This window comes from Juglans microcarpa x Juglans regia, chromosome 3D, assembly GCF_004785595.1.
Source record: "Juglans microcarpa x Juglans regia isolate MS1-56 chromosome 3D, Jm3101_v1.0, whole genome shotgun sequence".
In the NCBI taxonomy this organism is placed as follows: domain Eukaryota; kingdom Viridiplantae; phylum Streptophyta; class Magnoliopsida; order Fagales; family Juglandaceae; genus Juglans; species Juglans microcarpa x Juglans regia.
Window position 1 is genome coordinate 20,204,008 of NC_054598.1, and position 25,551 is coordinate 20,229,558.

Sequence of the window (25,551 nt, forward strand, 5' to 3'; positions counted from 1 at the left end):
GATTCTAGATAAATCCAAGAAGGCACCATTCAAGGATTGACTACCACACTAACAATCATGCCAACACCAAATCCTGGACCGTCACCCATAAAAAATCTAGTAAAGTAGGAGAAGTCTCCACAACCCCTTCTAATGTAACCCCACCCACCACCGAAGCTATCTATACTTCATGTCCACTAGCATCCTCTAAAGGCTCCTTCTTTCACATTTATAACGCCATAGTCACTTCTCCAATAGAGCACAGTTAAAGAGAATTAAATTTCTAACCCCTAACCCATCTTCCTCAATTGGCAAGCATACCTTGGTCCACTTCACAAGTTGGGGACAAGGCCAAACCCCCCCATATGTCCCCCAAAAGAACTCTCATTGTAGCTTCTCCAATCAGTTAACTCCCGCAAGTGGGAAATGGAACACATGGTAGGCAAGTTGGATATGTATCCTAGATCAATGTGCTTCTCCCACCCTTAGAAATATAGAATTTTTTCCAACCAACCAAACGACACTCCATTTTCTCTATAATACCATCCAATTAGCTGTCTTTGAAAGAAGCTCCTAAGGGAGGACCAAGATAAATCATGGGTGAGGTAGAAATCTTGCACCCAAAGATATCGGCCAAACAAGCAACATTCTCAACCCAATTATCAAGATTGGGAATCAATTCTAGCAAGTTTCTTGTTAAGAGGCACGTCTTTAATTAGTGAAGTTATAATTGCTATCAAATTATAAAGACCCACATATTTCTTAGTTAACACTTATATGGGAAAGAGATGTGGCTACATTGACAGTGAACAGATACACAAAAAAACTTGGGATATTTCCCTATGTTTCAAATGCTCTAGAGTAAATTATACTGAACATTGGAGTGAATGCACGAGCTGCACAAAAGAAAGACAACAACCAGGAAGGAAGTGGAGAGCTTCAAGAAAGAGCACCTTCCAAACAAGGTCATTGACTCTATTGCTAAACTTCTACATATACCATAAGAGCCACAACAACACAATTTGACAGAGGATGGTAGAGCCAATTTACGGGCATTCAAATTAGAAGAACAACTATAATGTCAATTAATGGGGAATTGCAACAAAAAGCAGAGCATAGTCATGAGAGAGAGAGAGAGAGAGAGAGAGAGCACAGTAATACTTGCCTGCCCACTTAATATCTTCCCTTGAACATCCTGAGCAGCCTTCTTAAATTTCTCAATGCCCTAGACGTGCAAATAATGAGCAAAGTTTGTCACCAAAGACATGGCACATTAGACGGAAACGATGTAAATTTCTCTATAAAGCAGGGACATAAAAGCTAAAAGGGCATCAGACCAGTAAAGCACCCATTTCAATACTATGGACAATGACAAAAGCAAAACAACAAATAAGTTTTGAATGATTTCCACAAAAATAAAAACTCAAAAATAAAGTTTGAAAATTTACTTGATTTCATCGTCTTTGAAATTTATTGAGAGACAGAGTTGACAACTGAAAGTACACATCAGAAATCAAATTCAACAGAATTAATATTTTCTAAGGCAGTAGTATAGAAAAGGAAAAACATTGCCAGTTGCTAATCTTATTTTCTGGTGTTCATGTCCCATATTTGGTCTATCTTCTTGGTTTAAACTTTAAATAGGATATCAGGTGTCTTGTACCGTGCTTTCCAAACTTTTGCCTGTAGCCCAATTGCTCACTTGAGAGGGGCTACAAAGGGGAGAATTTGTCTTTTTTATTAGTACAAAGGAGAGTATTTTTTTATGTTTGCCTATGGTCCAATTGAAAGGAAAAGGCACTTTTCAGGGTCTTCAGCCTCTGGAAATGCTTGGATTGCCAAAAAAAAAAAAAATCATAATATCTATAAAATCCCAAATTTATTTTCTATGAGAAACCTTCATTTTCACCAAACATGCTGTAACCAACAAAAGCAACGCTTTAAAGAAGAATCACTTAAGGTCATCCGAAGAACATTCCTTGGATAATGTCATTGTAATAGAAATTATCCAATTACAATGAAAAAATGAACAGATAATATTTCATTTTAGTATATCAAACAATCTTAAATTTATTCTATAGGCTGAGCTTATTGTACTCCTATACATGGGTACGGATCTGAACATACAATTAAAAACATTTCTTTATATATAGATAAAAACAATTCATGCATATCTGTTCAGCAATCCATCTTTACCTCCAAATGGCAACCAGAATGATTATCAATGAATAGATAAAGAGTACATTCATTACAACTAAGTTCCCCAAAATGATAGTCTTATCAAAAAGAAATTTCATCAGAAAGCGTTAAAAAGGGCAATCAGAAAAGATAACTGATCATTGGGATACTGTGGGCCAGTCAACAATTCCAAAATTATATACTTACCTTGAGCAAAGTCTTTCCAAAACTTGCTTCCTCTTCTGTAATTATGTCCCTAATGCGTGCTTCATTTTGTTTTAGCTCGGGAAAAACATCACCCATAACTTCAACCACAACCTTTACAAGCCTAAATTCAACATAACCATTGAATTACCCAATGGCAGTTTAATTAGTTTCGTAGGAAGAAAAAGGGGGATGGATGTACCAGAAGGTAACATGCATAAATGAAAAACATAAAAACAATTAAAACACATATCCCTACCCATTGAAAAATCCTTCTTGAGCTTTTAATACCTCACTTCCGTAACGAACAGCCCGACGAAGAATACGCCTCAGAACATATTCACGACCCTCATTGCCTACATATGAAGTAAAATTGTCATCAATTACAACCAGAATAATCAAGATGACTGCCTGCAACAGATTGAATATTTTCTTAAATACACATCCAAAAGTAACAAAATCACACTTTCACTAAAAGAGAATATAATAGAGATTAATACTCCATAAATAAATTAAAAGCACAAGAAAATCATCCAAGCACTCAAAAAGAAGTTAGATGCCCCTATGATGGTTCCAAATATAAATTTCTTTTAATGGCACCAGGTGCCTGGGAAGAGTGCCCCGACTAATCCTGGGGTGCACAGATTCCAAATATCAATTATCATTTGAAGTTGCAACTACAAAATTTTAACTTGACGTGAGACACGAGAGTAAAAAGTATAAAGGTAAAAAAAAATTATAAACAATTTTTTAAGAATGTGCCATTTAGACTTGGTAAAGAAAATTTCATTAAAAAAAAAGAAAAAAAAAAGAATCCAACAAAAATTACAAAAATAGATGAAGGTTGGCCGAGTACAATGTGCTTTTACATTCTCTTCAACAACTATTGCCTTTTCCTCTTTAATAGCTTCAACAACAATTTGAAGGTATAAGATGGAACATTGATTAGTTGGACGGAAGAGGTTGTTTTTGTCAAAGGGAGGCAGTGTAACCATGATCAAGAGCAAACTCTCAAACTTGCCTGCCTAATTTGTCTTTATTTCTCCTAGCAGGCAATGTTATCAACATTCAGAAGTTATATAGGGATTTCTTATGGGATGGTAAGTGGAAGTAGTGAAATTCCATCCAGTGAATTGGACAAAGGTGCGTGTTCACGATTACTTAAGGTGAACTAGATACAGAAGATGACTACATTCAATAGAGCCTTTCAGGAGAAGTGTCTTTGGCATTATGCCAATGAAAGAGACAGCCAATGGAGAGCGATAGTAGACAAGAAGTATGGTAGTTAGCACTGTAAAAATATATATAACCACTCGACAAGTTGCTGGAGACCAGCTTAGTCAAACCTGAGTTTGGCGCAATTAGTTTAATAAATGAGTTGTTCGTGAACACAAAATTATGATCAACTATTAAACAATACAAGTCGTATAAAACTCTGCTAGACTTAAGATCGTATACACTCAAATAATTTCATTGTTACTATTTTTTCAAGCATTATCTTTTAACTTTAGAATGAATATTCCTTAATCATTTAGAAAGATAAAAGGAAATCATGTTCTTCATACTATGTGTATTACTTGAGTCCTTATAAATATTACATTGATATATATTTACATACATATACGTAAACTATATAAAGATATTTATAAAAACTCAAAGTTTGTTCATCAAAATTTGTAGACGAAGTTATAAGATACAATAAATAATATATTTTGCTAAATTTAAGTAACTCATGACCAAGTTTGAACTTACTCAAATGAGTTGTTTGTAAACATAAAATGTAACTGGGTAGTAAGTTCAAACTTAACTTATTTTCGAACAAAATTAAACGAATAAGGCTTAACCACTTACTACTTGCTCAAACTCGACTCGTTTAATTACATTTTACAAATAGAGTTGGGCCTGGGATATTAGAAAATTGATTAATTTTACAAGGTCACTACGAAGAAAAGGCTTTGCCACCATGCCACATAAACAGATGGCCTATAGCGAGCGGTGATAAATATAAACTTAGGCAGAACGTAGGGTGGGTGGTGCTCCGATGAGATGAATAAGAATTATGGGATTAGTCAATGGGAGAACATCCAAAGGGGTTGGGGGAGTTCTTCGGATACATCATATGCATGGTGAGCGATAGATCCAAGATAAGCCCTCCTATAATGTATGGTGTAGAGATCATCCCCTCAAAGGAGCTTTTCAACATCAGTAAGGCCAAGGAAACATTAGTGGTAGACAATTTATAGCCTTCAAATGGTCCTCCTCGATGGGGAGTGGAGTTTATCTGCATTACGAAGGACTAGGAAGTCAATCGCTTTACCTCTTTTTAGGCTTAACTATATTCTTTCATATTGAGACAGGATGGCAAAAACAAGATGTTGGAGCATATCTAAGAGGGTTTTTCAAAGCTGAATCTTTTAGGCATTAATACCCCCACGATAGCATTAGTATTCCATGGATGATCATTTGGAAGAACCATGAAAGTGGCTTTCTTTGAGTGCAAGACTAGATTAGAGAAGATCCTTAAATTGGATAACATGCAAAAGAGAAATGTTATAGACATAGAGTGGTGTTTTATGTGCACGTGAAATGGGGAGTCCATGGATCATTTTTTACTTCATTGTGACGTGGCTAGCTCATTATGACAAGCTGGCCTTGTTTGTGTAACAAGATATTCTCAAATATTGTCAAATTCTCTCAGATATTTTCTTCCCAAACATCACTCAAACACAACAATTTTAAATTTCAAATCTTCAATTTTTTCATCTAATCATTAGCAAATCATTATCCAAACACAAAACTCAAAACAACTTTTCCAAACTTCCAAACAAAACACAAAAAACATTATAACTTTTTCAAATTTCAAAACAAAAATAATATTAAAAAATTGTTTGAATTTTTTAATTTTATAATATCTTTATTCAACTTTTTCTCTCTCCTATCCCAAAACCTAATAAAACATTTTAAATCAAACCATTTTACTACCATTCACAAATATTCTAAGATATTCTAGGTGTCCAAATGAGCCCTTAGTCCTTTTGGACTAATTTGGGCAATCCAAAATGGGTGGTTGATCTATTTGGAAATGGTGGTTTGATAATCATCAAAATGTGACCTTTGGAAAATAATCCTATTTGATGCGGCGCACATGGAGGAAAAGAAACGAATGAAGTTTTGAAAATTGCACAAGGAGCACAGAAGAGTTCAAGGCTTTCTTTTTCAGTCCCCTTTACGTTTGGGGGGCAGCCCATGCATGTTTCTTTAGCCTTAGCTTCCAGGATTTTTCTTTTCTTTTCTTTCTATCGTTAGGGGTATCTGGTGTTTACTCCTTTGTATCTTTACAATGCCTTTATTTCTTTGTAATCATCAATAAAAGTTACATTACTTATCAAAACATTCTAGTGTTCCAACGTAAGGGGCTGAGTGAAGTCTCTTATAAATCTTTACATATTTTTTTTCTAATGGTGAGGAAAAAATGCTCAGAATTAGGAGCTTTCAGGATCAAAATTTCGGACTTTCAGTAACAAGGAGAGGATGCTTAGGGAAGTCTCCTTTTTTGAGAATAATATTTTCTCATTTGCAGAGGCAATTTTTTGGAATGAGAAGGAAAAGATAAATATCAACTATGTTTGGTAGAATTGCCATTGGTTTATCTTTAAATGGTATACATGCTAGCAAACCTTCATGACCAAATCAAAGACTTCAATCCAGAAGACAATTCTTATAAAGTAAAAACATTTATTTTTTCCCATTCATTTTCTAAAGTTTACAAAAATAGCACATCAAAGGTCTCCATTTAAACCAAAAATCATGACCAAATACCTCAATTAGATGAATAAAAGACCAGGGTACAAAAAATGGGTGAAAAAAAAATCTCATTTTATAGTACTCATTTTTATTTTTATTTTTTTCACTTATCAAATAAAATACTCTACCTGGACAAGACCCATCAGCAATGGCCAATGAAAGAGTTCTAATGTGATCTGCAACAACTCTGTATGCCATATCAACTCTGTCTAGATCATCTGGTCCAACTTTTCCAGAGTATGATCGAGCCCCAGTTGCCTACAAATAAATGGATTGTCAACAATTCATACTAAAAACAATATGGATTTCCAATTATCCGATTATAATTCATAATGACCTAATACACCAAGTTACATAATAAGGAGCTAGAAAGTGATACAAGAAACTCCTTGTTGATAACTTTTTTTTTTTTTTTATTTTTTATAAGTAAACGATTGCATTAATAGAATAGGCATAGCCCAAGTACACAAGATGGTATTACAAGAGGAAACACCTATCTAGGATGAAGAAAAGGAAACAAGAAAATCATGCAGGTCTAAACCCTTGTTGATAACTAATAGATGCTCTAGTTAAAAAATGCCAAAATGGAAAATTGCTAATACAAAGAAAAAATATTCAATAAAATATTAGAAATAGATATTAAAAAATAATCAATTAAAAATGAAATTATAGCAAAAGGAAGCATTGAACCAGAAAACGCAGCAACAGTCCAATGAAAAATTACATTCCATCATAGCCATACCCTGGAAACATGTCAATTCGAACACTGCACCTCCGTTTATATTTCTAACCTTAAAGCTCAACAAAATAATATATATACTATATAACCTTAAAAAAATATTATAATATATACTACATAACCGTCAGCAGCACCATCTTACATTTTGGATTGCATCAAATATGGGCAGAAACACATCGGTATCATAGTTGCTCATCTTTCTTTGAAGTATAGACGTCAATCTTTCAAAACCCATGCCAGTATCAACATGCTTAGAAGGTAGAGACTTTAGGGAACCATCGCTTTCCCTATTGAACTGTAAGAAATAACCAAAACAAGTAAGAAAAAATCAAATTAATTGCCAGGCACCACAATAAACCAAAAAGAGAAAGAATAACATCATAACTAAAGTAAGGCATATTTTGAAGAAGATTCAGACATCTCATTTCAGAGATGCTAAATGGGATCCGCGCGATATGGTGGAGAACTCATACCTTTTAACACCCTAACTCTATATAACTATACTTGGTATATTTATGGTTTTCATTTCTTACAAGTTCCTACATGGGAACTTTCTTGTTTTGGAAAGTTTAGGGTGTGTCTGGTTAAGGCAAATTTTGAAAAATTTTTTGAAATTTTTTTTATGCATTTTACTAAGTTTTGGGAAAGTAGATAGGAAATTGAATAAAAACTTTTTTAGATATGATTTATGTTTGTGAAATTGGGTGAGTAGAGTTGAAAATTTGTTCGAATACATTTTTTTAGGTTAGTTATTTTTGTTTTTCTAAATGTATCGGTTTTTGTATTTTTTTTTTTATTAGTCACTGAAATCTAGGCAAATGATTGGATGAAAAATTGAAGTAGAAAGTTTTTTTTTTATATTGAAAGATTTTTGGCTTGAAGTTGGAAATTATTTTTTCAAAAAATTAGAGAAATGGTGATAAGCAAATATGGCCTTATGGTCTGAAGTAAAAATGAGGTTTTTAAGCATAAATACTCTAAAAGATGTTAGATAATGGAATTTTCATAAAATATAGGATCGATTCAAGGATTGAAACATTAGGGTTAGAACCTGGCTTCAAGGTGCACATGACTAAGTTGGGATTTATACATTGCTCAAAGTTTAATCTTCATGAATGAGTTATCAAGCCTTTTCGTAATGACTTACTGAGCCTCAATTGTGATAAGAAATAGGATATCTTGGAAGAAATAAAAGCTTTTAGAAAAGTCAAAGGCCAAACCCTGCTTTCCTAGTCAAACTAAGACTATGGTTTCCAAAAGTCAATCAAAAGAAAATGCTATGTTGAGGGGTCAACACTAGGATATTAGTGTGAAACTCGAACCGTAAGACTTAGGCTCTGTTTGGGTGATGAAGATATCTCAACTACTCTGAGATAGTCTTGTACGGTTGGGAGTAGCTTTCCATCCAAATGAGTTTGAAGTAGTTTTCAAACATCTCTTGCCACTATGTTTCACTATGAACCGAGAGTCTGTGTTAGGTGCGAATGCCAGAGTGCGACGGAGAGGGAGGTTCGTGGTGGTTGGGTCTGCGAGAGGTGGTCGCCGGTGTGAGGTGGTGGAGGTGCGGTGGCCTGGGTGGCCGCATACGGCGGCGCAAGTGGAGAGAAATGGGTGAAACCCATTTCGATTGGGTTACCACAGGGGAGAGAGAGTTGCGCGTGGGGGAGATCGGTGGTGGCTGGCTTGGTCGCCAGCATGAGGGGGAGTCGTCGGTGAGGCTGGGTGGCCGCGTACGGCAACGCAAGTAGAGAGAAATGGGCGAAACCCATTTCGGTTGGGTTACAGCAGGGGAGAGAGAGAGAACTGCACGTGGGGAAGATCGGTGGTGGCTAGCTTTGTCGCCGATGTGAGGGAGAGTCACTGGTGGTGACGGTGAGGCTGGGGGGCGCACGGCGGCACCGGGCTGAAGGAATCGGGCTAGAGGAGAGAGAGAGAGAGAATGAGGAAAGAAAAAAAATCACTATAATATTTATCACTATTATATTTATTAATCGTTAAAAAAAAATCAATCATTGATGGGACTCACACCTTTTTCAACTATCTCTCCAAAAGTCAACAACTCAATATACTTTATATATCCAAACAACTCAAAATACTCTCAATGGGACCCACAAACCCACTCCAATCCCTACTTGACGTTTGGGTAGTAAGAATACCTGAGAAGTGATGAGAATGTTTGTGAATAGTTATGAGTAGAGATTGGAGTGGGTTTGTGGGTCCCATTGAGAGTATTTTGAGTTGTTTGGATGTATAAAATATGTTGAGTTGTTGACTTTTGGATAGGTAGTTAAAAAAGGTGTGGGTCCCATCAATGATTGATTTTTTTTTAATGATTAATAAATATATAGTGATAAATATTATAGTGCTTTTTTTTTCTTTCCTCACTTTCTCTCTCTCCTCTAGCTCTATTCCTTCAGCCCAACTCAACGCCGCCGTGCGCCGCCCAACCTCACCGTCACCACCGGTGACTCCCCCTCATGTCGGCGACCAAGCCAGCCACTACCGATATTCCCCACGCACAACTCTCTCTCTCCCCTACAGTAACCCAACCGAAATGGGTTTCACCCATTTCTCTCCACTTGCACCGCCGTACGCAGCCACCCAGGCCACCGCACCTCCACCACCTCACACCGGCAACCACCTCTCGCAGACCCAGCCACCATGAACCTCCCTCTCTCTCTCTCTCTCTCCGTCGCACACTGGCATTCGCACCTGATATAGACTCTCGGCTCATAGTGAAACACAGGGGCAAGAGATGTTTGAAAACTACTTCAAACTCATTTGGATGGAAAGCTACTCCCAACCATACAAGACTATCTCAAAGTAGTTGAGATATCCGCATCTCACCCAAACAGAGCCTTAGTTGGAGAGAGGCATTTTTGTGTAAGAAAATTATTCAAGATTCCAAATAATTAGTGAAACCCTTATTTTATTAGGTGAATAATTAGGAAGGAAATTTGAAGTAAAACACTTCTTTTTTATAAGTAATTTGAAGTAAAACACTTAACGCATGGATGGCAAATAGGGCCAACATAACGGCAAAGAATTTCCCCAAGTCGAGTTAGGATATATTCCATTACGAAGGGAGGAAGAGGAGTAGTAAATTCAAGGAACAAAACCAGATTAGCATAGTTTGGTCATAATGGTTTGTTTGTCTTGTGCATCAATTTATTCACAATGGTATCGATGCATCAACTTAATTGCAAGAAAGAATTGAAGTGATTCTAAGTCCTATTAATTTGCATTTTGTCAAGGACAATAGTCCGGTGGTCCAGCTATCTGGCTTGATGATCTCAGTAACTCAGAACAATGGTAGTCAATCAAAAAATACGGTACCTTCCAAATTTTCTCCACCCGTTATTCTTTCTTCTCAGATACCAACAAGTCCTCCATCTGAGAATCCCTTTTTCAGGATAAAGGGCACATATATGGAAAGGGCAATGATCCCAGATGACATGCATTTCTTTGAGAGGGTGGGCAATCCATTCCAGGTAGCATAAAGAGTCTGGAACTAAATCAATTGAGAACTATCAAGGGGATGTTAAGGTCGGTGGTTTTAGCAAGGGAAGGGTACAAAGATATTAAGTGAGAATTCTAAAGAGGCCAAGACAAAGTTGAGCGCTTTGAAAAGTCAAGAGTCTATGACAAAAAGTTCAACAATTCTGAGCCTTTAATTGTGCATCTACTTGCTATGATTGAAGCATTGGATATGCCTCAATCATTCGCTTCAAACTGAGTAATCAAGAGGGTAAGAATTATTGTCAAGGGGTGGGTTTGTCAAGTGATGGTTTTGAGGATCAAATTATCGATTTTTCTAGCAATCAAAGCTGGTAGACATCGTATAGGGTTGATTGAAGGCTTTGAAGCTCAAGACATGCCCCAACCATTATCTTCAAATTGGGCAATTGAAAGTATAAGAGTTACACCCACCCAAGCCACATCTAGGCCCAAACTTCAAAAAAATTAGCTACTGCTCCAGATTTCAGTTTGAAGAAAATTAAAAGAGGAGAGCATGAGTTGAAGAGGCCAATATATTTAGTTATTTATGACGCATAGGAAGGATAATCAACCAGAGGAAAAGGTAAGGGGAGGGTTCAAACAAATCTTAATGAAGCTGAAGATAGTGTCATGGAATGTGGGAGAGTTGAATGAGAAGGAAAAAATATGAAACTAGGATTGTTTTTGTTTGTGTCCATGTTAATAAAAAAGACTAGATATGTTTTTTTTTTATAAGTTAAAGACTAGATATGTTATAACAATGTTTTCAAAGAAGCCCAATTACCTTTTTATTGTCCATGCGCTACTTAATGAATATTTGATTCATTTTTCATATTTTAAAATATCTTAAGTTATGATAGGGACAAGTCTACAAGCCAAAGTCAATTAAGGAGCCCTTTGACATATTAAAGATTGAAATCATTGTTTATCACATATGTTAAAAGGACTTTATTTATGTCTGTTTTACAACATTATGGTTTATCCATAATTACCTTGAGATTTAGGCCCCGTTTGGATTGAAAAACAACCTCAACTCATCTCATCTCAACTCTTCGTTACAACTTTCTCAAGTTTCCATACAAAATATAATAAACAATTCAACTTTTTCAAATCCCAAAATAATAATAATATTCTAATAATATTTTATTCAACTTTTAACATTCATCTCAACTCATCTCATCTCAACTCACTATCCAAACGGGGCCTTAAAAGTAATTGACACTGTTTGAGGTCTAAAATATTTACAAAACTCTTTTTTCTTGATATTATTGAGTAGTTAAGTAACATTCCTAGCTTTGTTACGAAGGCAGTGTTACATACCTGGATAAAGACAAGGTTCCAAATCTCAATGCACGTAGGATCGTCATTGTTAACTAATGATGCGGCGTCCCGATTACCAATCCTATCATAGTGAATTTCAGTGCATGGTCCACAAGGACCAGTATCACCCATCTCCCAAAAATTGTCCTATTTAGAGACACAAAAACACTAAACCAAATTAGAAGAATATAATGAAAAAGAAAACAAATGCACAAGAAAAATTATCAACTAGATGGAACCTTTGCACTTAAGTGAGAAAGGAATGTATATGGCACATTGTTGGATGTTTAAACTAAATTAATTTTTTTTTAATGTAAACAGAAAAATAAGATCTTGATTGCAAGAGTTAGCACACTCATAAGTTGTTTGAAAAGCAAGCGCATATGTGATTACAAAGTTACGAATGAGTGTATAACATAGAGACAATTTCATGGTTAAACGCATAAGTAGCCCCTTAAATGTATTTCTATATTTTTTCAACTTTTGGCGTTTAAAACATGTAAATTCAGAAGCAATGGAATATGTTCTAAACTATCACATAAGAAATCAAATTCCAAGAATATTTGCGACAGAATGTAAAAGTGTAGACCCTTATCTAATTAGGTGATTCTCATGTATACTCCTTGTGTACTTGGGCTTTGCCTACTCCTATGAATAAAATTTCTTGATTACCTATCAGAAAAGTAAAAGTGTAGACCCTTTTTTTTATTGGCACCAGGTGTTCCGGAACAGTGTCCCGACTAAACCCACAGATGCATGGGTCCTCGGCAAGGAGTTTCCTGCAAATGCACCTTGGGTAATTCAAGGGGAAAATCTCTAAGTCTGATGGCCCCTAGAGATTGGTTTTTTTTTTTTATAAGGAAGAAATTTTATTGATTGAATGAAACTAGGCAATGCTCATGTACACATGAAGTATACAAAAGAGACTCCTAATCACATTCTAGAAATCTGAAAAGAAAACAAGAACTCATGAACGTTCCCTCCCTTTAGTACAATAGCAGCCAACCATTGAACTAAAGAAAACACAAAAAAATTCCATAATTCCCCCACATTTCTCTCCTTGTTATTGAAGCATCTCTCGTTTCGTTCCGTCCATATACACCACAATAGACACAAAGGAACTATCTCCTCCATGTTGCTGCGAGTTAGGAGCAATGATGATGCCTATTCCAACATGCTAAAAGTTCCATCACACTCTTAGGCATGACCCAAGACAGCCCGGCTCGACTGAAAATACCCGCCCATAGCTCCCTTGCTACCTCATAATGCAGGAAAAGGTGCTCAATTGATTCGCTGTTACTTTTACACATGTAACACCACTCCATCACAATCATTCCACATTTCCTTAAATTGTTAGGCATCAAAATCTTTCCTAAAGGAACAGTCCAAGTGAAAAAAGAGACTTTTGGGGGTACGGGAACTCTCCAAATTCCTTTCCAAGGGAACCGAATGGGCTGATGAGCTGCCAACTCTTTATAGAAGGACTTAACAGAAAGTTTTTTGCGCCCTGAATGTTTCCACAACATTCTATCCCTCTCGTTTCCTCCTAACTTCTTGGAATATAAAAGATTGTAAAAACCTGCTATTTCGTCCACTTCCCAGTCTTGCGCGTTTCTGGATAAGATCAAATTCCACAGAACACTCCCCATGGCACGGCACATTAGATCTAAGACAGCGGCCTGCTAATTTTCAGCCAATCTTAAAACACTTGGAAAAACAGTAAATAGAGCACTCTTGCCACACCATACATCAAACCAAAAAATGATTCTAGTCCCCACTCCCACCTCAAAACTAGTGTGTTTTACGAACTCCTCCCACCCCTTTTTGATAAATTTTCAAAGGCTTACACCAAAGGTACCCTTCCCTCCTTAGAACACCAACCCCCCCAATCACAACCATACTTTCAAACAATAACCAATCTCCACAATGAATCATCTTTCAATTGAAATCTCCACAACCACTTCCCCAAGAGGGCTTTGTTAAAAAAAGGACAGGCTACGCACCCCCAAGCCTCCCGACTCCTTCGGGCAACACACCTTCAGCCAACTCACAAGATGAAATTTATGTTCTTCCCCCATACCACCCCACAAGAAAGCCCTAAACAATTTCTCAATCCAATTGGCCACACCCACCGGTAAAAGGAACAAGGATAGAAAATAAGTAGGAAGATTGGAGAGGATACTTTTGAAGAGGGTAAGTCTCCCCCTTTTGATAAGTAGAGTCATTTCCAACCCGCCAATCTTTTTTCTACCTTCTCTACAACGCAATCCCATATGTATTTTGCTTTGAAAGAGGCCCCCAAAGGAAGGCCAAGGTATTACATAGGAAGAGAGGCCACTTTGCACCCCAACAAACTTGCTAGATGATTGATATTGTCCACCACCCCCACCGGGACCAATTCCAACTTTCCCAAATTCACCTTAAGGCCCGAGACAGCTTCAAAACACAAAAGAACAGCCCTTAAAGCTTGTTATTGTCCACTGTCAGCATCACAGAGGATTAAAGTGTCATTTGCATACAATAAATGAGAAATGGAAAAAGCACCAAAGGTAGAGTTGCCCACCGAAAAACCAGCAATAAAACCTCCCATTACTGCCGCCTCCACCATACGACTCAAGGCTTCAATCACTACAACAAAGAGAAAGGGAGATAACGGGTCCCCTTGTCTTAAGCCCCTCGAGCTCGAGAAGAAATCACAGTGTTGCCCGTTAACTAAAACAGAAAACTGAGTGGATGGTACACAATGTTTCACCCAACCACACCACATATCTCCAAAACCGCACCTCCTCAACATATATATCAAAAAATCCCAGCACACATGACCATAAGCATTTTCCATATCCAACTTGCAAAGGTCTCCTGGAATATATGCCCTCAGCCGACTATCCAGACACTCATTTGCAACCCAAACTGAGTCTAAAATTTGCCAGCCACGTACAAAGGCATTTTGGGGCTTGGAAATGATTTTATCCATCACCAAGCTCATTCGATTAGCTAACACCTTTGAAATAATAAATCCCACCTACCAGACTGATGGGGCAGAAACCTTTCAATTCAATAGCACTTGCTAGCTTCGGAATGAGTGCAATAAAAGTAGCATTAAGGGACTTTTCAAACTTTTGACAAGAATGAATTCATGGAAGACCCTCACCACATCCTCTTTCACTATGTCCCAACTTTCTTGAAAGAAAGCCATAGAGAAACCATCCGGACCCGGAGCTTTATCTTTGCACATCCCTCTCACTACCTGCAGCACTTCTGACTCCTCAAACGATCTCTCTAACAAACTCATTGCACTACCATCCAACTGTTCAAAATGTAATCCATCCAATTTAGGGCGCCACACCTCCGTCACTTTAAGAAGCTCTTCATAATAATTCTCTATATGGGCCTGAATGTCGGCTGAAGATTGATGCACTGTGGTACCAGAATGAATCACCTCAATCACATTATTGCGCCTATGAGAATTTGCAATTTATTAAAGAACTTAATACATTTGTCGCTCTCCTTCAACCACGTCATCCTAGATTTTTGCCGCCAAGAGATTACTTCTAACAACAAAACCCTTTCTATTTCGGACACCACCTCAATTTTTCTCAACAAAGACTCCTCATTTACCTCCCCCTCTTCTAGAGAGCTCAACTCATTTCACAGAATACTCTTTTGTTCATCGGTGTGTCTAAAAATCTCAATATTCCACTTCTTCAGATCCAACTTGAGGGCTTTAAGTTTAGAAGCCACAATAAAGCTATGAGTACCATGAAAAGAGTATGAGGCCCACCAATTACTCACCTTCTCCCCAAAACCAACCGTTTGGAGCCACATATTTTCAAATTTGAAATATCTCATTCCCTTATGGAAACCACCACAATCTAGCAAAATGGGGAACTGGGGAACTGGTCAGAACATATCCTTGGCAAACGCTTCTGAATTAGATCCAGAAAATGTGACTCCCATGAAGAAGAGACCAGAAATCTATCCAATCTTAACCCCCCCTCTACTGTTAGACCAGGTGTAAGACCCCCCACTAGAGGAAGATAAATCGAATTGAGATCTAAAATCAACTCCGAAAAGTCTTCCATAGCCCGTGTCAAAGAAGAAATCCCCGCCCTCTCACAAGGAAAGCGTACCACGTTAAAATCCCCGCACACAACCCAAGGTAATTCCCAAATATGATGCACTCCCACGAGCTCCTCCCACAACAATCGTCTATCTCTATCCATATTAGGTCCATACACCCCCACAAGAGCCCACCTCCAACCATCCACAACATTCTTAAAAAAGACGGCCACTGAATGGTTCCCAATGCAATCCTCTACTAGATCCACCACTCTCTTATCCCACAATAACAAAATTCCTCTGCATGCACCCAAAGAGGCTAAGAAACTCCATCGCACAAACGAGCAACCCCATAGACTCCAGATAATATTCCTATCAACATGGCTCAACTTAGTCTCTTGGATACAAACAATATTAGCTTTCCAACTGAGAAGAAGAGAACGAATGCGAAGACGCTTATTTGCATCTTTAATCCCCCTGACATTCCACGATATGATTTTAGGCTTCATAAGAAAAATTGCACCCCCTCCCCTTCTGTCTTTCCCTACCCACACTCCCCTCCTTATTATCGTAATTGATAGTGAATATTAATCTTCTCAACTCTCTATCTTGTTTAGCGGCCGACTTTTTTGCCGTTGAACAACTAGATTCAATGGCCACCAGAAAAGCCCTGAACTACTCTTCGTATCCCGCACAAGAAATCCCCAGGAATCCCTGAAGCTCCTCCACCTTTTTCAGCAACCAATCTCCAGGGATAGGGACTGGTTTAGAGTGAACTGTACAGAGCGGAGTAGGACTACCCAACTCATTCGGATCACCCTTATCTTCATTGACCACCATCTGTAAGCCCCCTAAAAATTCATCCGACACCTCTATTACGGACCCCACCTCCTCTGTTGGCCCACTAACCACAATCAACTCATTAGGAACAAGCCCCACTTCCCCTACCGCCGTAAGCCCAGAAAAACCCCCTCCCCACAGCACATTCGAAGACAACTCAATACTGCTACTCTCGCCTACGTCACCAAAACAAGGTTGTGTCCCCCTCAAAGGCATTTTCCCCATCCTTGGGATAGGTAAACTGGTCTCCCCACCCAAAACCGCTGGGATAGGTATGTTGGAATCCCCTTCGGAACCTCCCTTTCCATTACCGTCCTCTCTAATTTCTCATTCCTCGAAATTCTCACAGTCCCTCCTAGAAACTAACGTTGTGAACCCACTAGGTTGGTCGTAGGGAGCCGGCAACCCTTTCTATGGCAGAGCTGGGTCCAGTCGATCACATATCAGCGACGTGATGATGGGGCAACTCCCTACACCAGTTTATCAGGCAAGACCCGATATTTCTCCTTCCATACCCGTGCTGGGCCTGAGCCCTTGTCCAGCCTAAATCCAGTAGATAGACCCGATATGAGAGGCCCTGTAGAAAATTGGCCCAAGCCCGAGCACATGTCCCCAACAGCCCTACCTTTAATGCACCTTTTCAACCAACTGATATTTTTAGACAAAACACCCACTTGAAGTTCCATCTCAGCCAACGCCTGCAGAAGCAATTCCTCATTCAGCCCGACCGTTGCACTGCCATTCTCCTTACACCTTTGAGCCCTCACTAAAGAGAAAGACCCTCTTGTACCTGCCGAGCCTGCCCTCTCTGCTATGTTTGCTGCTCCAGGCACCTCGAGCGCCTCTCGGTACGACCGTGTGAAAGGCTCAAGCACCGTCACCGATGGTGGGTGCGAGCTTCCACTGCCTCTATTTTTCTCACCCGGAACAGAGATTGGAGCTAATAGCTCCTTCAAGGTCTCTCCAAAGTTCATCCATCCCCCATCCTCCCTGCCGATACTACTATCAAACCCCGCCTCCTCTCAAGCCCAAACTCCGACAAGGAAAAGAACCTACCGTGAGTGTTATGTCTTCTCTGCATAACTAGGACCTAACTTCCCCTCCTGCGAGTTCTAAGAAACTCAGAGGGACCCCCAGAAGCAATACATTCCTTTACCCTAGCAGCCAACCATGCCAAAGCATCTTGGTCGATGGAGATATATTTGACGATCCGACAACTACTCTCCGTTATTCTCAACCACCTATCATCTTCTTTCTTAAACTCGAAGGTCTTATAATCAATAATAACATTACGACACGACTCCATCACAACCAAACCAAACGTTAAAACAAAGTAACACTAATCGCTAACTAGGAAACCACGAAGCTCAAACACCAGTAGCACTACTTGAGTGACGACGAAGAATCATCGTGTTTTTTCGCATGTGTACAGGAGGGAAAAAATTTTAGGAGAGAGAAACAAAAGTTCAAGGAACACTCTTAACTTGTTTGCACTCAAGGGGATTTGAACCTTAGACTTAGGGAGCATACCCCCAAGCCCAAAGCCTTTACCACTTGAGCCAACTCATAGGGGTTGTGTAGACCCTTGTACCTAAAACATGAAAGAGAAATATCATGGAAAGTCATACTTTGCATCCAAAAGGCAGCACACGTGCTGGTGGTAAGAATCTAAGCCATTCGTCTCTAGCTTCATTGTCAGGAGCAAGACCCAGTTTCTCATCACCACCAAAATATGTGGCATAGAAACGATCTTTAGGTAGTTTATAAACCTGTAACAAGGAAAGATTATTAGATGTGACACTTTTTAGATATAAAATGCAAGAATATCATATGAAAGACAATTTCACTCTAAATCAGGGCATACAGGAAAATTTCATTAGCAATCTCCATCAAAAAGCCAAATGCATAAAAATCTTATACAAGAATGTCGAAGCAATGCAATGGGGTCATCAACAAAATTTCTTATTCACTAATCTATTGATACAAACAAGTTGACTGTAACATACGGGTCCAAATTTAGGACTTAAAACTAGTATCTTATATTTTATTTATTTATTATTTATTTTTTTATTGTCTTTATTATTTTTATTATCATTTTAGAAAATATGCTATCTGTTAAAACAATGATTCTTTTCCTATCAAAACCTTTGTATAGTTATCAATTAGTTTCCATATTAGATTAGTTTCCTAGTTTGAAACTACAACTCGACTCTTCAAAATCCTCTTAGAATCCATATCCTCGTAGGAATAATTTTCCAAGTGTAGCCAACTTCAAACCCTAGCATATCTCCTGAGGACTCACGCCGCTCCCCTCCCCATCATCTATAAACCCAAGAAAATCCCCTGTTTTAAACACGCTAAAATAACTAAAGGAAGAACACTTTCGTATAAGCCTTAGCCTCTGCCCAACCACCGCCGACCACCCTAGGACGTCGGAGCACCACCCACGGTGCCAGAAACTGTCGGCCAACTAGCCCCGTCGCACCTGCTCCCTCAGGTAAGCCACTGTCGTTGCACTCACCCCTCCACCCTCTTGGTGATTAAGTTTTTGTTTTCTTCTCTCTCTAAACTCTCTCTCTCCCTCTCTCGGTGTCGCACCACCATAGGGACTCCATTAGTTGCGCCGCGGGTCACTTCCAGCCACCCTGAGCCTCCGCGCAACAGCTTTCTCCCCTCGGTGAGTTGCCCCTTCCGTCGCACGATGCTCCTCTCAGGAGCCTTTCTTCCTCGGCCTTGGGGCTTTTACCTTACTGATGATAGAGTGGGCCATGGGCCTTAAGCCTTTTGGCCAGGAGCCTTATAAAACTCTAAGAGGGCCTATTATCTACACGAGCCATGTTATAAGCTGGACCCAATTTTACAGAAACTGGTATATTATTTAAGTAGACTATTTTCTAATGTGGGCCTACAGTATTATTAAACCTGGGTTGCAAAATCATTACATTGTTATTTTACAAAATATATGATATGTAGATATTTTCTACTATTTTATATTTAAAGGACTAGATATAATATTATTGTTTTAGTAGCCATAAAATAGTGAGATTAATCAATGAATTCAATATATAGCAAGATATTTTATTAGATTTTAAGTTTATGATTTGTGCTCAAGTGGGAAGGATGTTAGGACACTTTTTCCTAGAAGATTAGTAACGTCGTGTACCTCGTATTAGGTAACGCGCTACCACTTGAAAGTCAGGAAGCAACGCAAAGACGTAAATAATATGATCATATAAATGCATGCGTACTGTGAATATTTTTATTATGTATGAAAATATGATGTGCTTATGATGGTTATCTACAGAGACAAGTCAAGGTTAGACTCCTTTCACGATCTTGATGAAATATGAGATTATTGCTTGAATGAATGAATTTGTTTGACTGATTGGATGTTAATAAAATCATATGAAAGCCATGAGATGTTCATGTAGTAATTCAAGCCAAGTATGCCATGTAAAGGAATAGCCAGATTATGCAAGCCATGTCCATGTAATACTTAGATTATGTATGCCATGTTCATGTAATAATTAGATTATGTATGCCATGTCCATGTAGTATTTAGATCATGTATGTCAGGTTCATGTAGTCAATGTTTTGAATACCGTACCGGACGCCGTACCAGTCAAGGCACTGGAATGAAATATTTCGGTACCGGTACCGTTTCGGGATAGCGTTTCGGGATAGTCGATCTATAAATAAATTATATATATAAATATATATAAAAATTATATTCCAAAATAATAGTCTATATATAAATAAATTATATACAAATACATATATATATAAATTACAAATAGTCTAGTCTGAATTGGGGGTTAAAAAAAATAAGCTTGTAGTTTGAAAAAACGAAAAAAAAAAAAAAAACACACAGGCCGAAGTATCGGCCGAAATATAAGCCAGTACAGGCCGAAATTGAGGCCGGTACCGGTACGGCCGGTATTTTGGCCGGTACGGAATAGGTATAGTACCTGTACCAGCCGGACGACCGAAACTAAAAATTTCGGCCATACCGGCCGGTACAATACGAAATTTAAAACACTGCATGTAGTACTTAGATCATGTATGCCATGGAATGTCATAAAATGTTCAGATCATGTTATGTTATGTTATGTCATGTTATGATATGTTATGTACAAGAAAATGACATGTTATGCTATGCCATGTACAAGAATATGTCATGTTATGTTATGTTATGTCTTGAACAAGTATATGCCATGTTAAGAAAGTTCATGAAACCTAATGAATTCTCATGCATTAAGAAAGATAAGAAGTTTTAAGACACTGCCATGGACTCAAGCGTGGTTAACCACAAGTAAAGTGAAACACGGACTCAAGCGTGTTTGACTCCATGTTACTCAATTAAGTGAAACGCAGACTCAAGTGTGTTTCGCTCCATGTTATTCAGTTAAGTGAAATACGGACTCAAGCGTGTTTCGCTCCATGTTATTCAGTTAAGTGAAATACGAACTCAAGCGTGTTTCACTCCATGTTATTCAGTTAAATGAAACATGGACCCAAACGTGTTTCACTCCATGTTAAGACAAGATAAACAAGTTATTATGCATTCACGTTACATGTTTGCCATGATTATGTATGCTTCCGCTCATGTTAATGATGAATATATATATGCTATGTGAATCTGTGACGATATATATATATGTGAAGTTTTTCAAAAAGTTATGTTATGTATATGATTGGGAATCTGTGATGTTGTACTGTATGTTGTTAAGAGTCTTCAGAAATTAAGTTCATGCTAGGCCAGATTATATTTTACAGTATGATGTGCTACTTACTGAGTATTCGACTCATTTTTGTTTGTCTCCCTGTTTTCTTCCATGTCTAATTTTTACAGATGGTGATTATGATGACGCAGAGCTGGATGGTCAGGAATAGATCTAGTACAAAGACTTAGGAAGAAATAAGTGATATTTACGCAAGAACTATAATCCTTTTATGTCATTCGTAGGATTGCTTTATGTCCTTCCACTTTACGTTCAGTTTTGAAACAATTATGTTCATTTCAGTTTTTGATGCTTTTCAATAAACAAGGTAATTCAGGATATGAATCTCTTTACCGGGCTTTATGTTATAAATGTTAATAACATCTCTATCATATGGGAACGGGGTGTTACATTGACCTAGTATTTAATATGAAATTACAATTGAGTATGATTACAAAGCATTTTCATTCAACCCAACAATCAAACATCTAATATGAATATTTAAAAATAACTTGCCTCTGTAAGAAGTTCCCAAGCCCATTCAATGGCTTCTTTCTTAAAATAGTCTCCAAATGACCAGTTACCAAGCATCTCAAAGAAGGTGTGATGGTACGTGTCTTTCCCTACATCATCAAGATCATTGTGCTTTCCGCCGGCTCGAATGCACTTTTGGGTGTTGCAAGCACGAGTCAGTTTGCTTAAGGAAGTGTTAGGGTCGGCCGTACCCAAAAAGATGGGCTTGAACTGATTCATACCTGTTTTTTGTATCAAAATTTGTCTGATTCTCAATACTCAATCACATAACTATGAAACCTGGAGTCTATAAAGAAATGAAGATAAAATCCCAAAACATAAACTCCCATTCCCATTGAGTGCTTATCTAAACAAAGTGGGTGTGTAAAAGAAATTTGCATCCATCACTTATGTCTTTATTGGCTTCCTCAACAGTATATCTAAAACGAAACCAATTCCAAGTTTTTTGGAGAACCAAAACCGAGGCAGATGGTAAACGAGAAACATACCAGCATTAGCAAATAGTAGAGTTGGATCGTTGACCGGCACAACCGGGCTGGACTGCCAGTTTACATGGTTCTTCTCCTCGAAAAACTTGATAAAAGTGTCCCTGACACGGTTTGCCGGCCATTCCACGGATTCAGCATCGGACATGTTAGGAATAGCCGACGTAACTAACATCGATGAACTAACATCAAATAGCAAATAAATAAATGAGATATTAGGGCCAATTTCAGAAGGTCACACCAAGAAGATCTGGTGGAAAAACCTTGACGGCTGAGAAATGAAATTATCAAAAACCCAAATTGAACTCAAAAAGAGCAACAAATATACCTAACAGTCTGTTTGGTTGTCGAGAAAACAAAGGAAAATCACAATCAAATGTCCTACAAATATGAGATTCAAGACTTTCAACTTTTTCTTCTTCCTTCCTTTATCAACAGAATCAAAATCAAAATTTTTATTATACCAATTAAAATAAATGTAATTACTTACTTGAGAGAATGAGAAGGCGAAGGACTCTAAAGCCAGAGAAAGAGAGAGAGAGAGAAAGAGAGAGAGAGAGGTATTTAAATGGAATGAAAGGATTCTATATTTTGTGTTTCATTCGTCCGTTTACTCTTTTTTTTAATAATATATCGGCTGATCAGCCGATTCCCCAAAGGTTCCCCATAGGGTTGAGCACCGACGAAGTCGGAGTTGGTATGGCCATCCTCCGACTCCGACTTTGTCGGAGGTCGAAACAACCTCCAACTCCAACTCCGACTCCGACATGTTCATCCTCCACTCCGGTTCCGACTCCGACTTGTCAGAGCGAAGTAGGATTTGGGCTCTTTTTTTGGGCTTTTTTTTTATTGTTTTCAACTTCATATTTGGCACACCTTTTAAAAAAGAATTTTTTGTGTGAGCTTTTAAATTTATTTTTTTTCAAAAATCACAATCTAGAGTAAATAATTTACTTTTTACTAAAAACATAACAAGAAATAAAACTAAATAAAAACAAGTAACACACTTAGTTACTAACATGCTTCAAAAAATTAAAAAAAAAATTAAAATGACTAATCACTGCAATAAACATCCACTCCCATCAATGCATCATGCATCAGCCATCATCCACATCCAACTAATCACTTCAAGTCTACAATAAACATCCACACCCATCATCCATCCACCACGTCCAAAATCATCCACACCCATCATCCACATCAATCATAATAATATGTTCTTACAACAATTACAACAAACATTTTTTAAGTTCTAATTTTGAAAAAAAAAAAAAAAAGAGAAACCCAACATTTTCTAAGTGCCAACCAAATTAAATGTTCCCAACAACAAACATATTACAACAAATTAAATGTTCCATGTGCCGCACTGCCATTCCAACTTCTAAGTTGTGCTTAAAAAAAATATGAAAAGATTTTAGTTAGAAAATATTTTTCTACACCAACCAGAAAATGATAATGACAACAGAGCTAACTATGAATTTTGCTATGCAGTAAATATCCACTATCCTCCATGAATTTCACAGAAAATAACATTAATACCATAAAATTTAGGAGTTCCCAAACTCCAAGAACTACATAACAGTTCAAAGAGGCTAACAAACTCCAACCACTAACAGTTCAATGATCTTACAAACTCCAAAAATCTAATGAAGCATTGTTGATGGTCCTCTTAATTCAACCAAGGAATGTGATATAAGTTATCCAATCTTTCTTTTCATGATTTTCAAGATTGCCAGCCACAAAACAGACATCAGCAGGACTTTTAGGGAATAACATGACAACTTATGTCGTATATGCACTAAATTAGTTTATCAAAAAGAGGTCATTTCGTCAAGTCTGAATTCCTAAAGGTGATAAAACTTCAACTTTGTACTTATAAAAATGTTCAACTTTGAGGTACACAGATTAACTGCCCAACCACACCATCAATTACGGAAAGAAAATAAAACAGCCCAAATGTTCACTAAAACAGTCCCAACTTTAGCATCATATTAACTTATCAAAAAAAATTTAGCATCATATTAATATATAAACAGCCCCAAACCACAAAACACAAACAAAAACAGCTCCAAAAACAAGTATAATCATAGTTTATTCATTCAAAACATCCCAACAAAAACAGCCCTAATATTAACTCAAATTAAAACAGCCCCAGTATAATCACAGTTTTATCCAATCATTCCTTGCAACAACAAAAAACAGCCCCAAACTCATTCTATTTTAGTCACACAGAGTTTACACAAACTCATCAACTGCAACATCCATCCAAACAAGTATAATCATAGTTTATTCCTTCAAAACATCCCAACAAAAACAGCCCCGATTTTAACTCAAACTCATGAACTGCAAGTCTGCAACATCCATCCTATTTTAGTTACACATATTTTATACAAAATCATCGTCACAAAATTACACAGATTTTACACAAACTCATCAACACAAAATTACACAGATTTTACACAACCATATCATCACAACATTACACAGATTCACATTTTACACAAAGCGAGAGAATACGAAGGGAGAAGAGAGAGAGGCTTACCGTGTCGACCGCGGCCTGAGGGGGTGGTTACTGGGTCTGGGTCTGGGTCTGGGTCAGGGAGAGAGATAGAGAGAGAGACGAGAGTGGCCCTGTGGAGGCTAGCGTTTTTCTAAGGATGAATCCGAAGAAAATGGAAATTATGAGGAGGAGAGAGAGGGACGAGAGTGGCTGGGTGAGGGCCTGAGGACGAGGGTTTAGCACGATCCAAGATTCCAAATTGTCTTTACAAAGATTCTCCTCATTTACTCGTTACGAAATCTTTATCAAATATTCTATTCGTCCAACGTTTGATAAGCCATTCTTTATGTTTTGAGAAAATATATTTACAACTCTCTCACAGTTGTATAATCGTTTTTTAAAAAATAAATAAAATATAAAATTTATATAAAAAAAATTAATTTTTTAATAATAAATATCACTATTTTTCAAAACCATTATGCGACGTTCATGCACTTTATAATTTTATATAAAATTACTCTTATATTTTTCTTAAATAAAAAAGGTTAATTATTTAAATCAAATCTCACCATCAATCTATCTATTAAATTAAATGGTATAAGAAAAATTTTAGTCATCATCTCCTTGTCAAATACTATACATGATTTTTTTTATTTTTCATCTTATCAAACTTATGGTTTATAGATTATG

The 25,551-nt window shown here is 37.5% G+C and overlaps 1 protein-coding gene and 1 long non-coding RNA gene across 7 annotated transcripts in view; both read right to left on the reverse strand.

The window, feature by feature from the left end:
* LOC121254650 (alanine--tRNA ligase-like) overlaps positions 1-25,131 on the reverse strand; it is a 37,130-nt gene extending 11,999 nt beyond the window's left edge. For 4 of the 6 annotated variants that reach the window (XR_005938685.1, XR_005938684.1, XM_041154770.1 and 1 more), the window contains exons 1-10: positions 24,904-25,131; positions 22,365-22,543; positions 21,859-22,097; positions 18,250-18,390; positions 11,723-11,869; positions 7,047-7,199; positions 6,294-6,423; positions 2,621-2,717; positions 2,365-2,485; positions 1,145-1,204 (exon numbers count right to left, since the gene is read on the reverse strand). Coding sequence is in view for 4 of the 6 variants with exons in the window: in XM_041154770.1 (XP_041010704.1) it covers positions 1,145-1,204; positions 2,365-2,485; positions 2,621-2,717; positions 6,294-6,423; positions 7,047-7,199; positions 11,723-11,869; positions 18,250-18,390; positions 21,859-22,097; positions 22,365-22,536 (1,260 nt within the window). In the remaining 2 variants the exon portion in view is untranslated. The remainder of the gene's footprint in view (positions 1-1,144; positions 1,205-2,364; positions 2,486-2,620; positions 2,718-6,293; positions 6,424-7,046; positions 7,200-11,722; positions 11,870-18,249; positions 18,391-21,858; positions 22,098-22,364; positions 22,544-24,903) is intronic. The other 2 variants (XM_041154769.1, XM_041154771.1) reach the window with 2 other exon arrangements.
* On the reverse strand, positions 13,203-14,762 carry LOC121254651. Its single transcript, XR_005938686.1, has 2 exons — positions 13,986-14,762; positions 13,203-13,927 (listed from the first exon to the last, which is right to left on the reverse strand). It is a non-coding gene; the product is annotated as an uncharacterized LOC121254651 (long non-coding RNA).
* Positions 25,132-25,551: the final 420 nt, after the last annotated feature.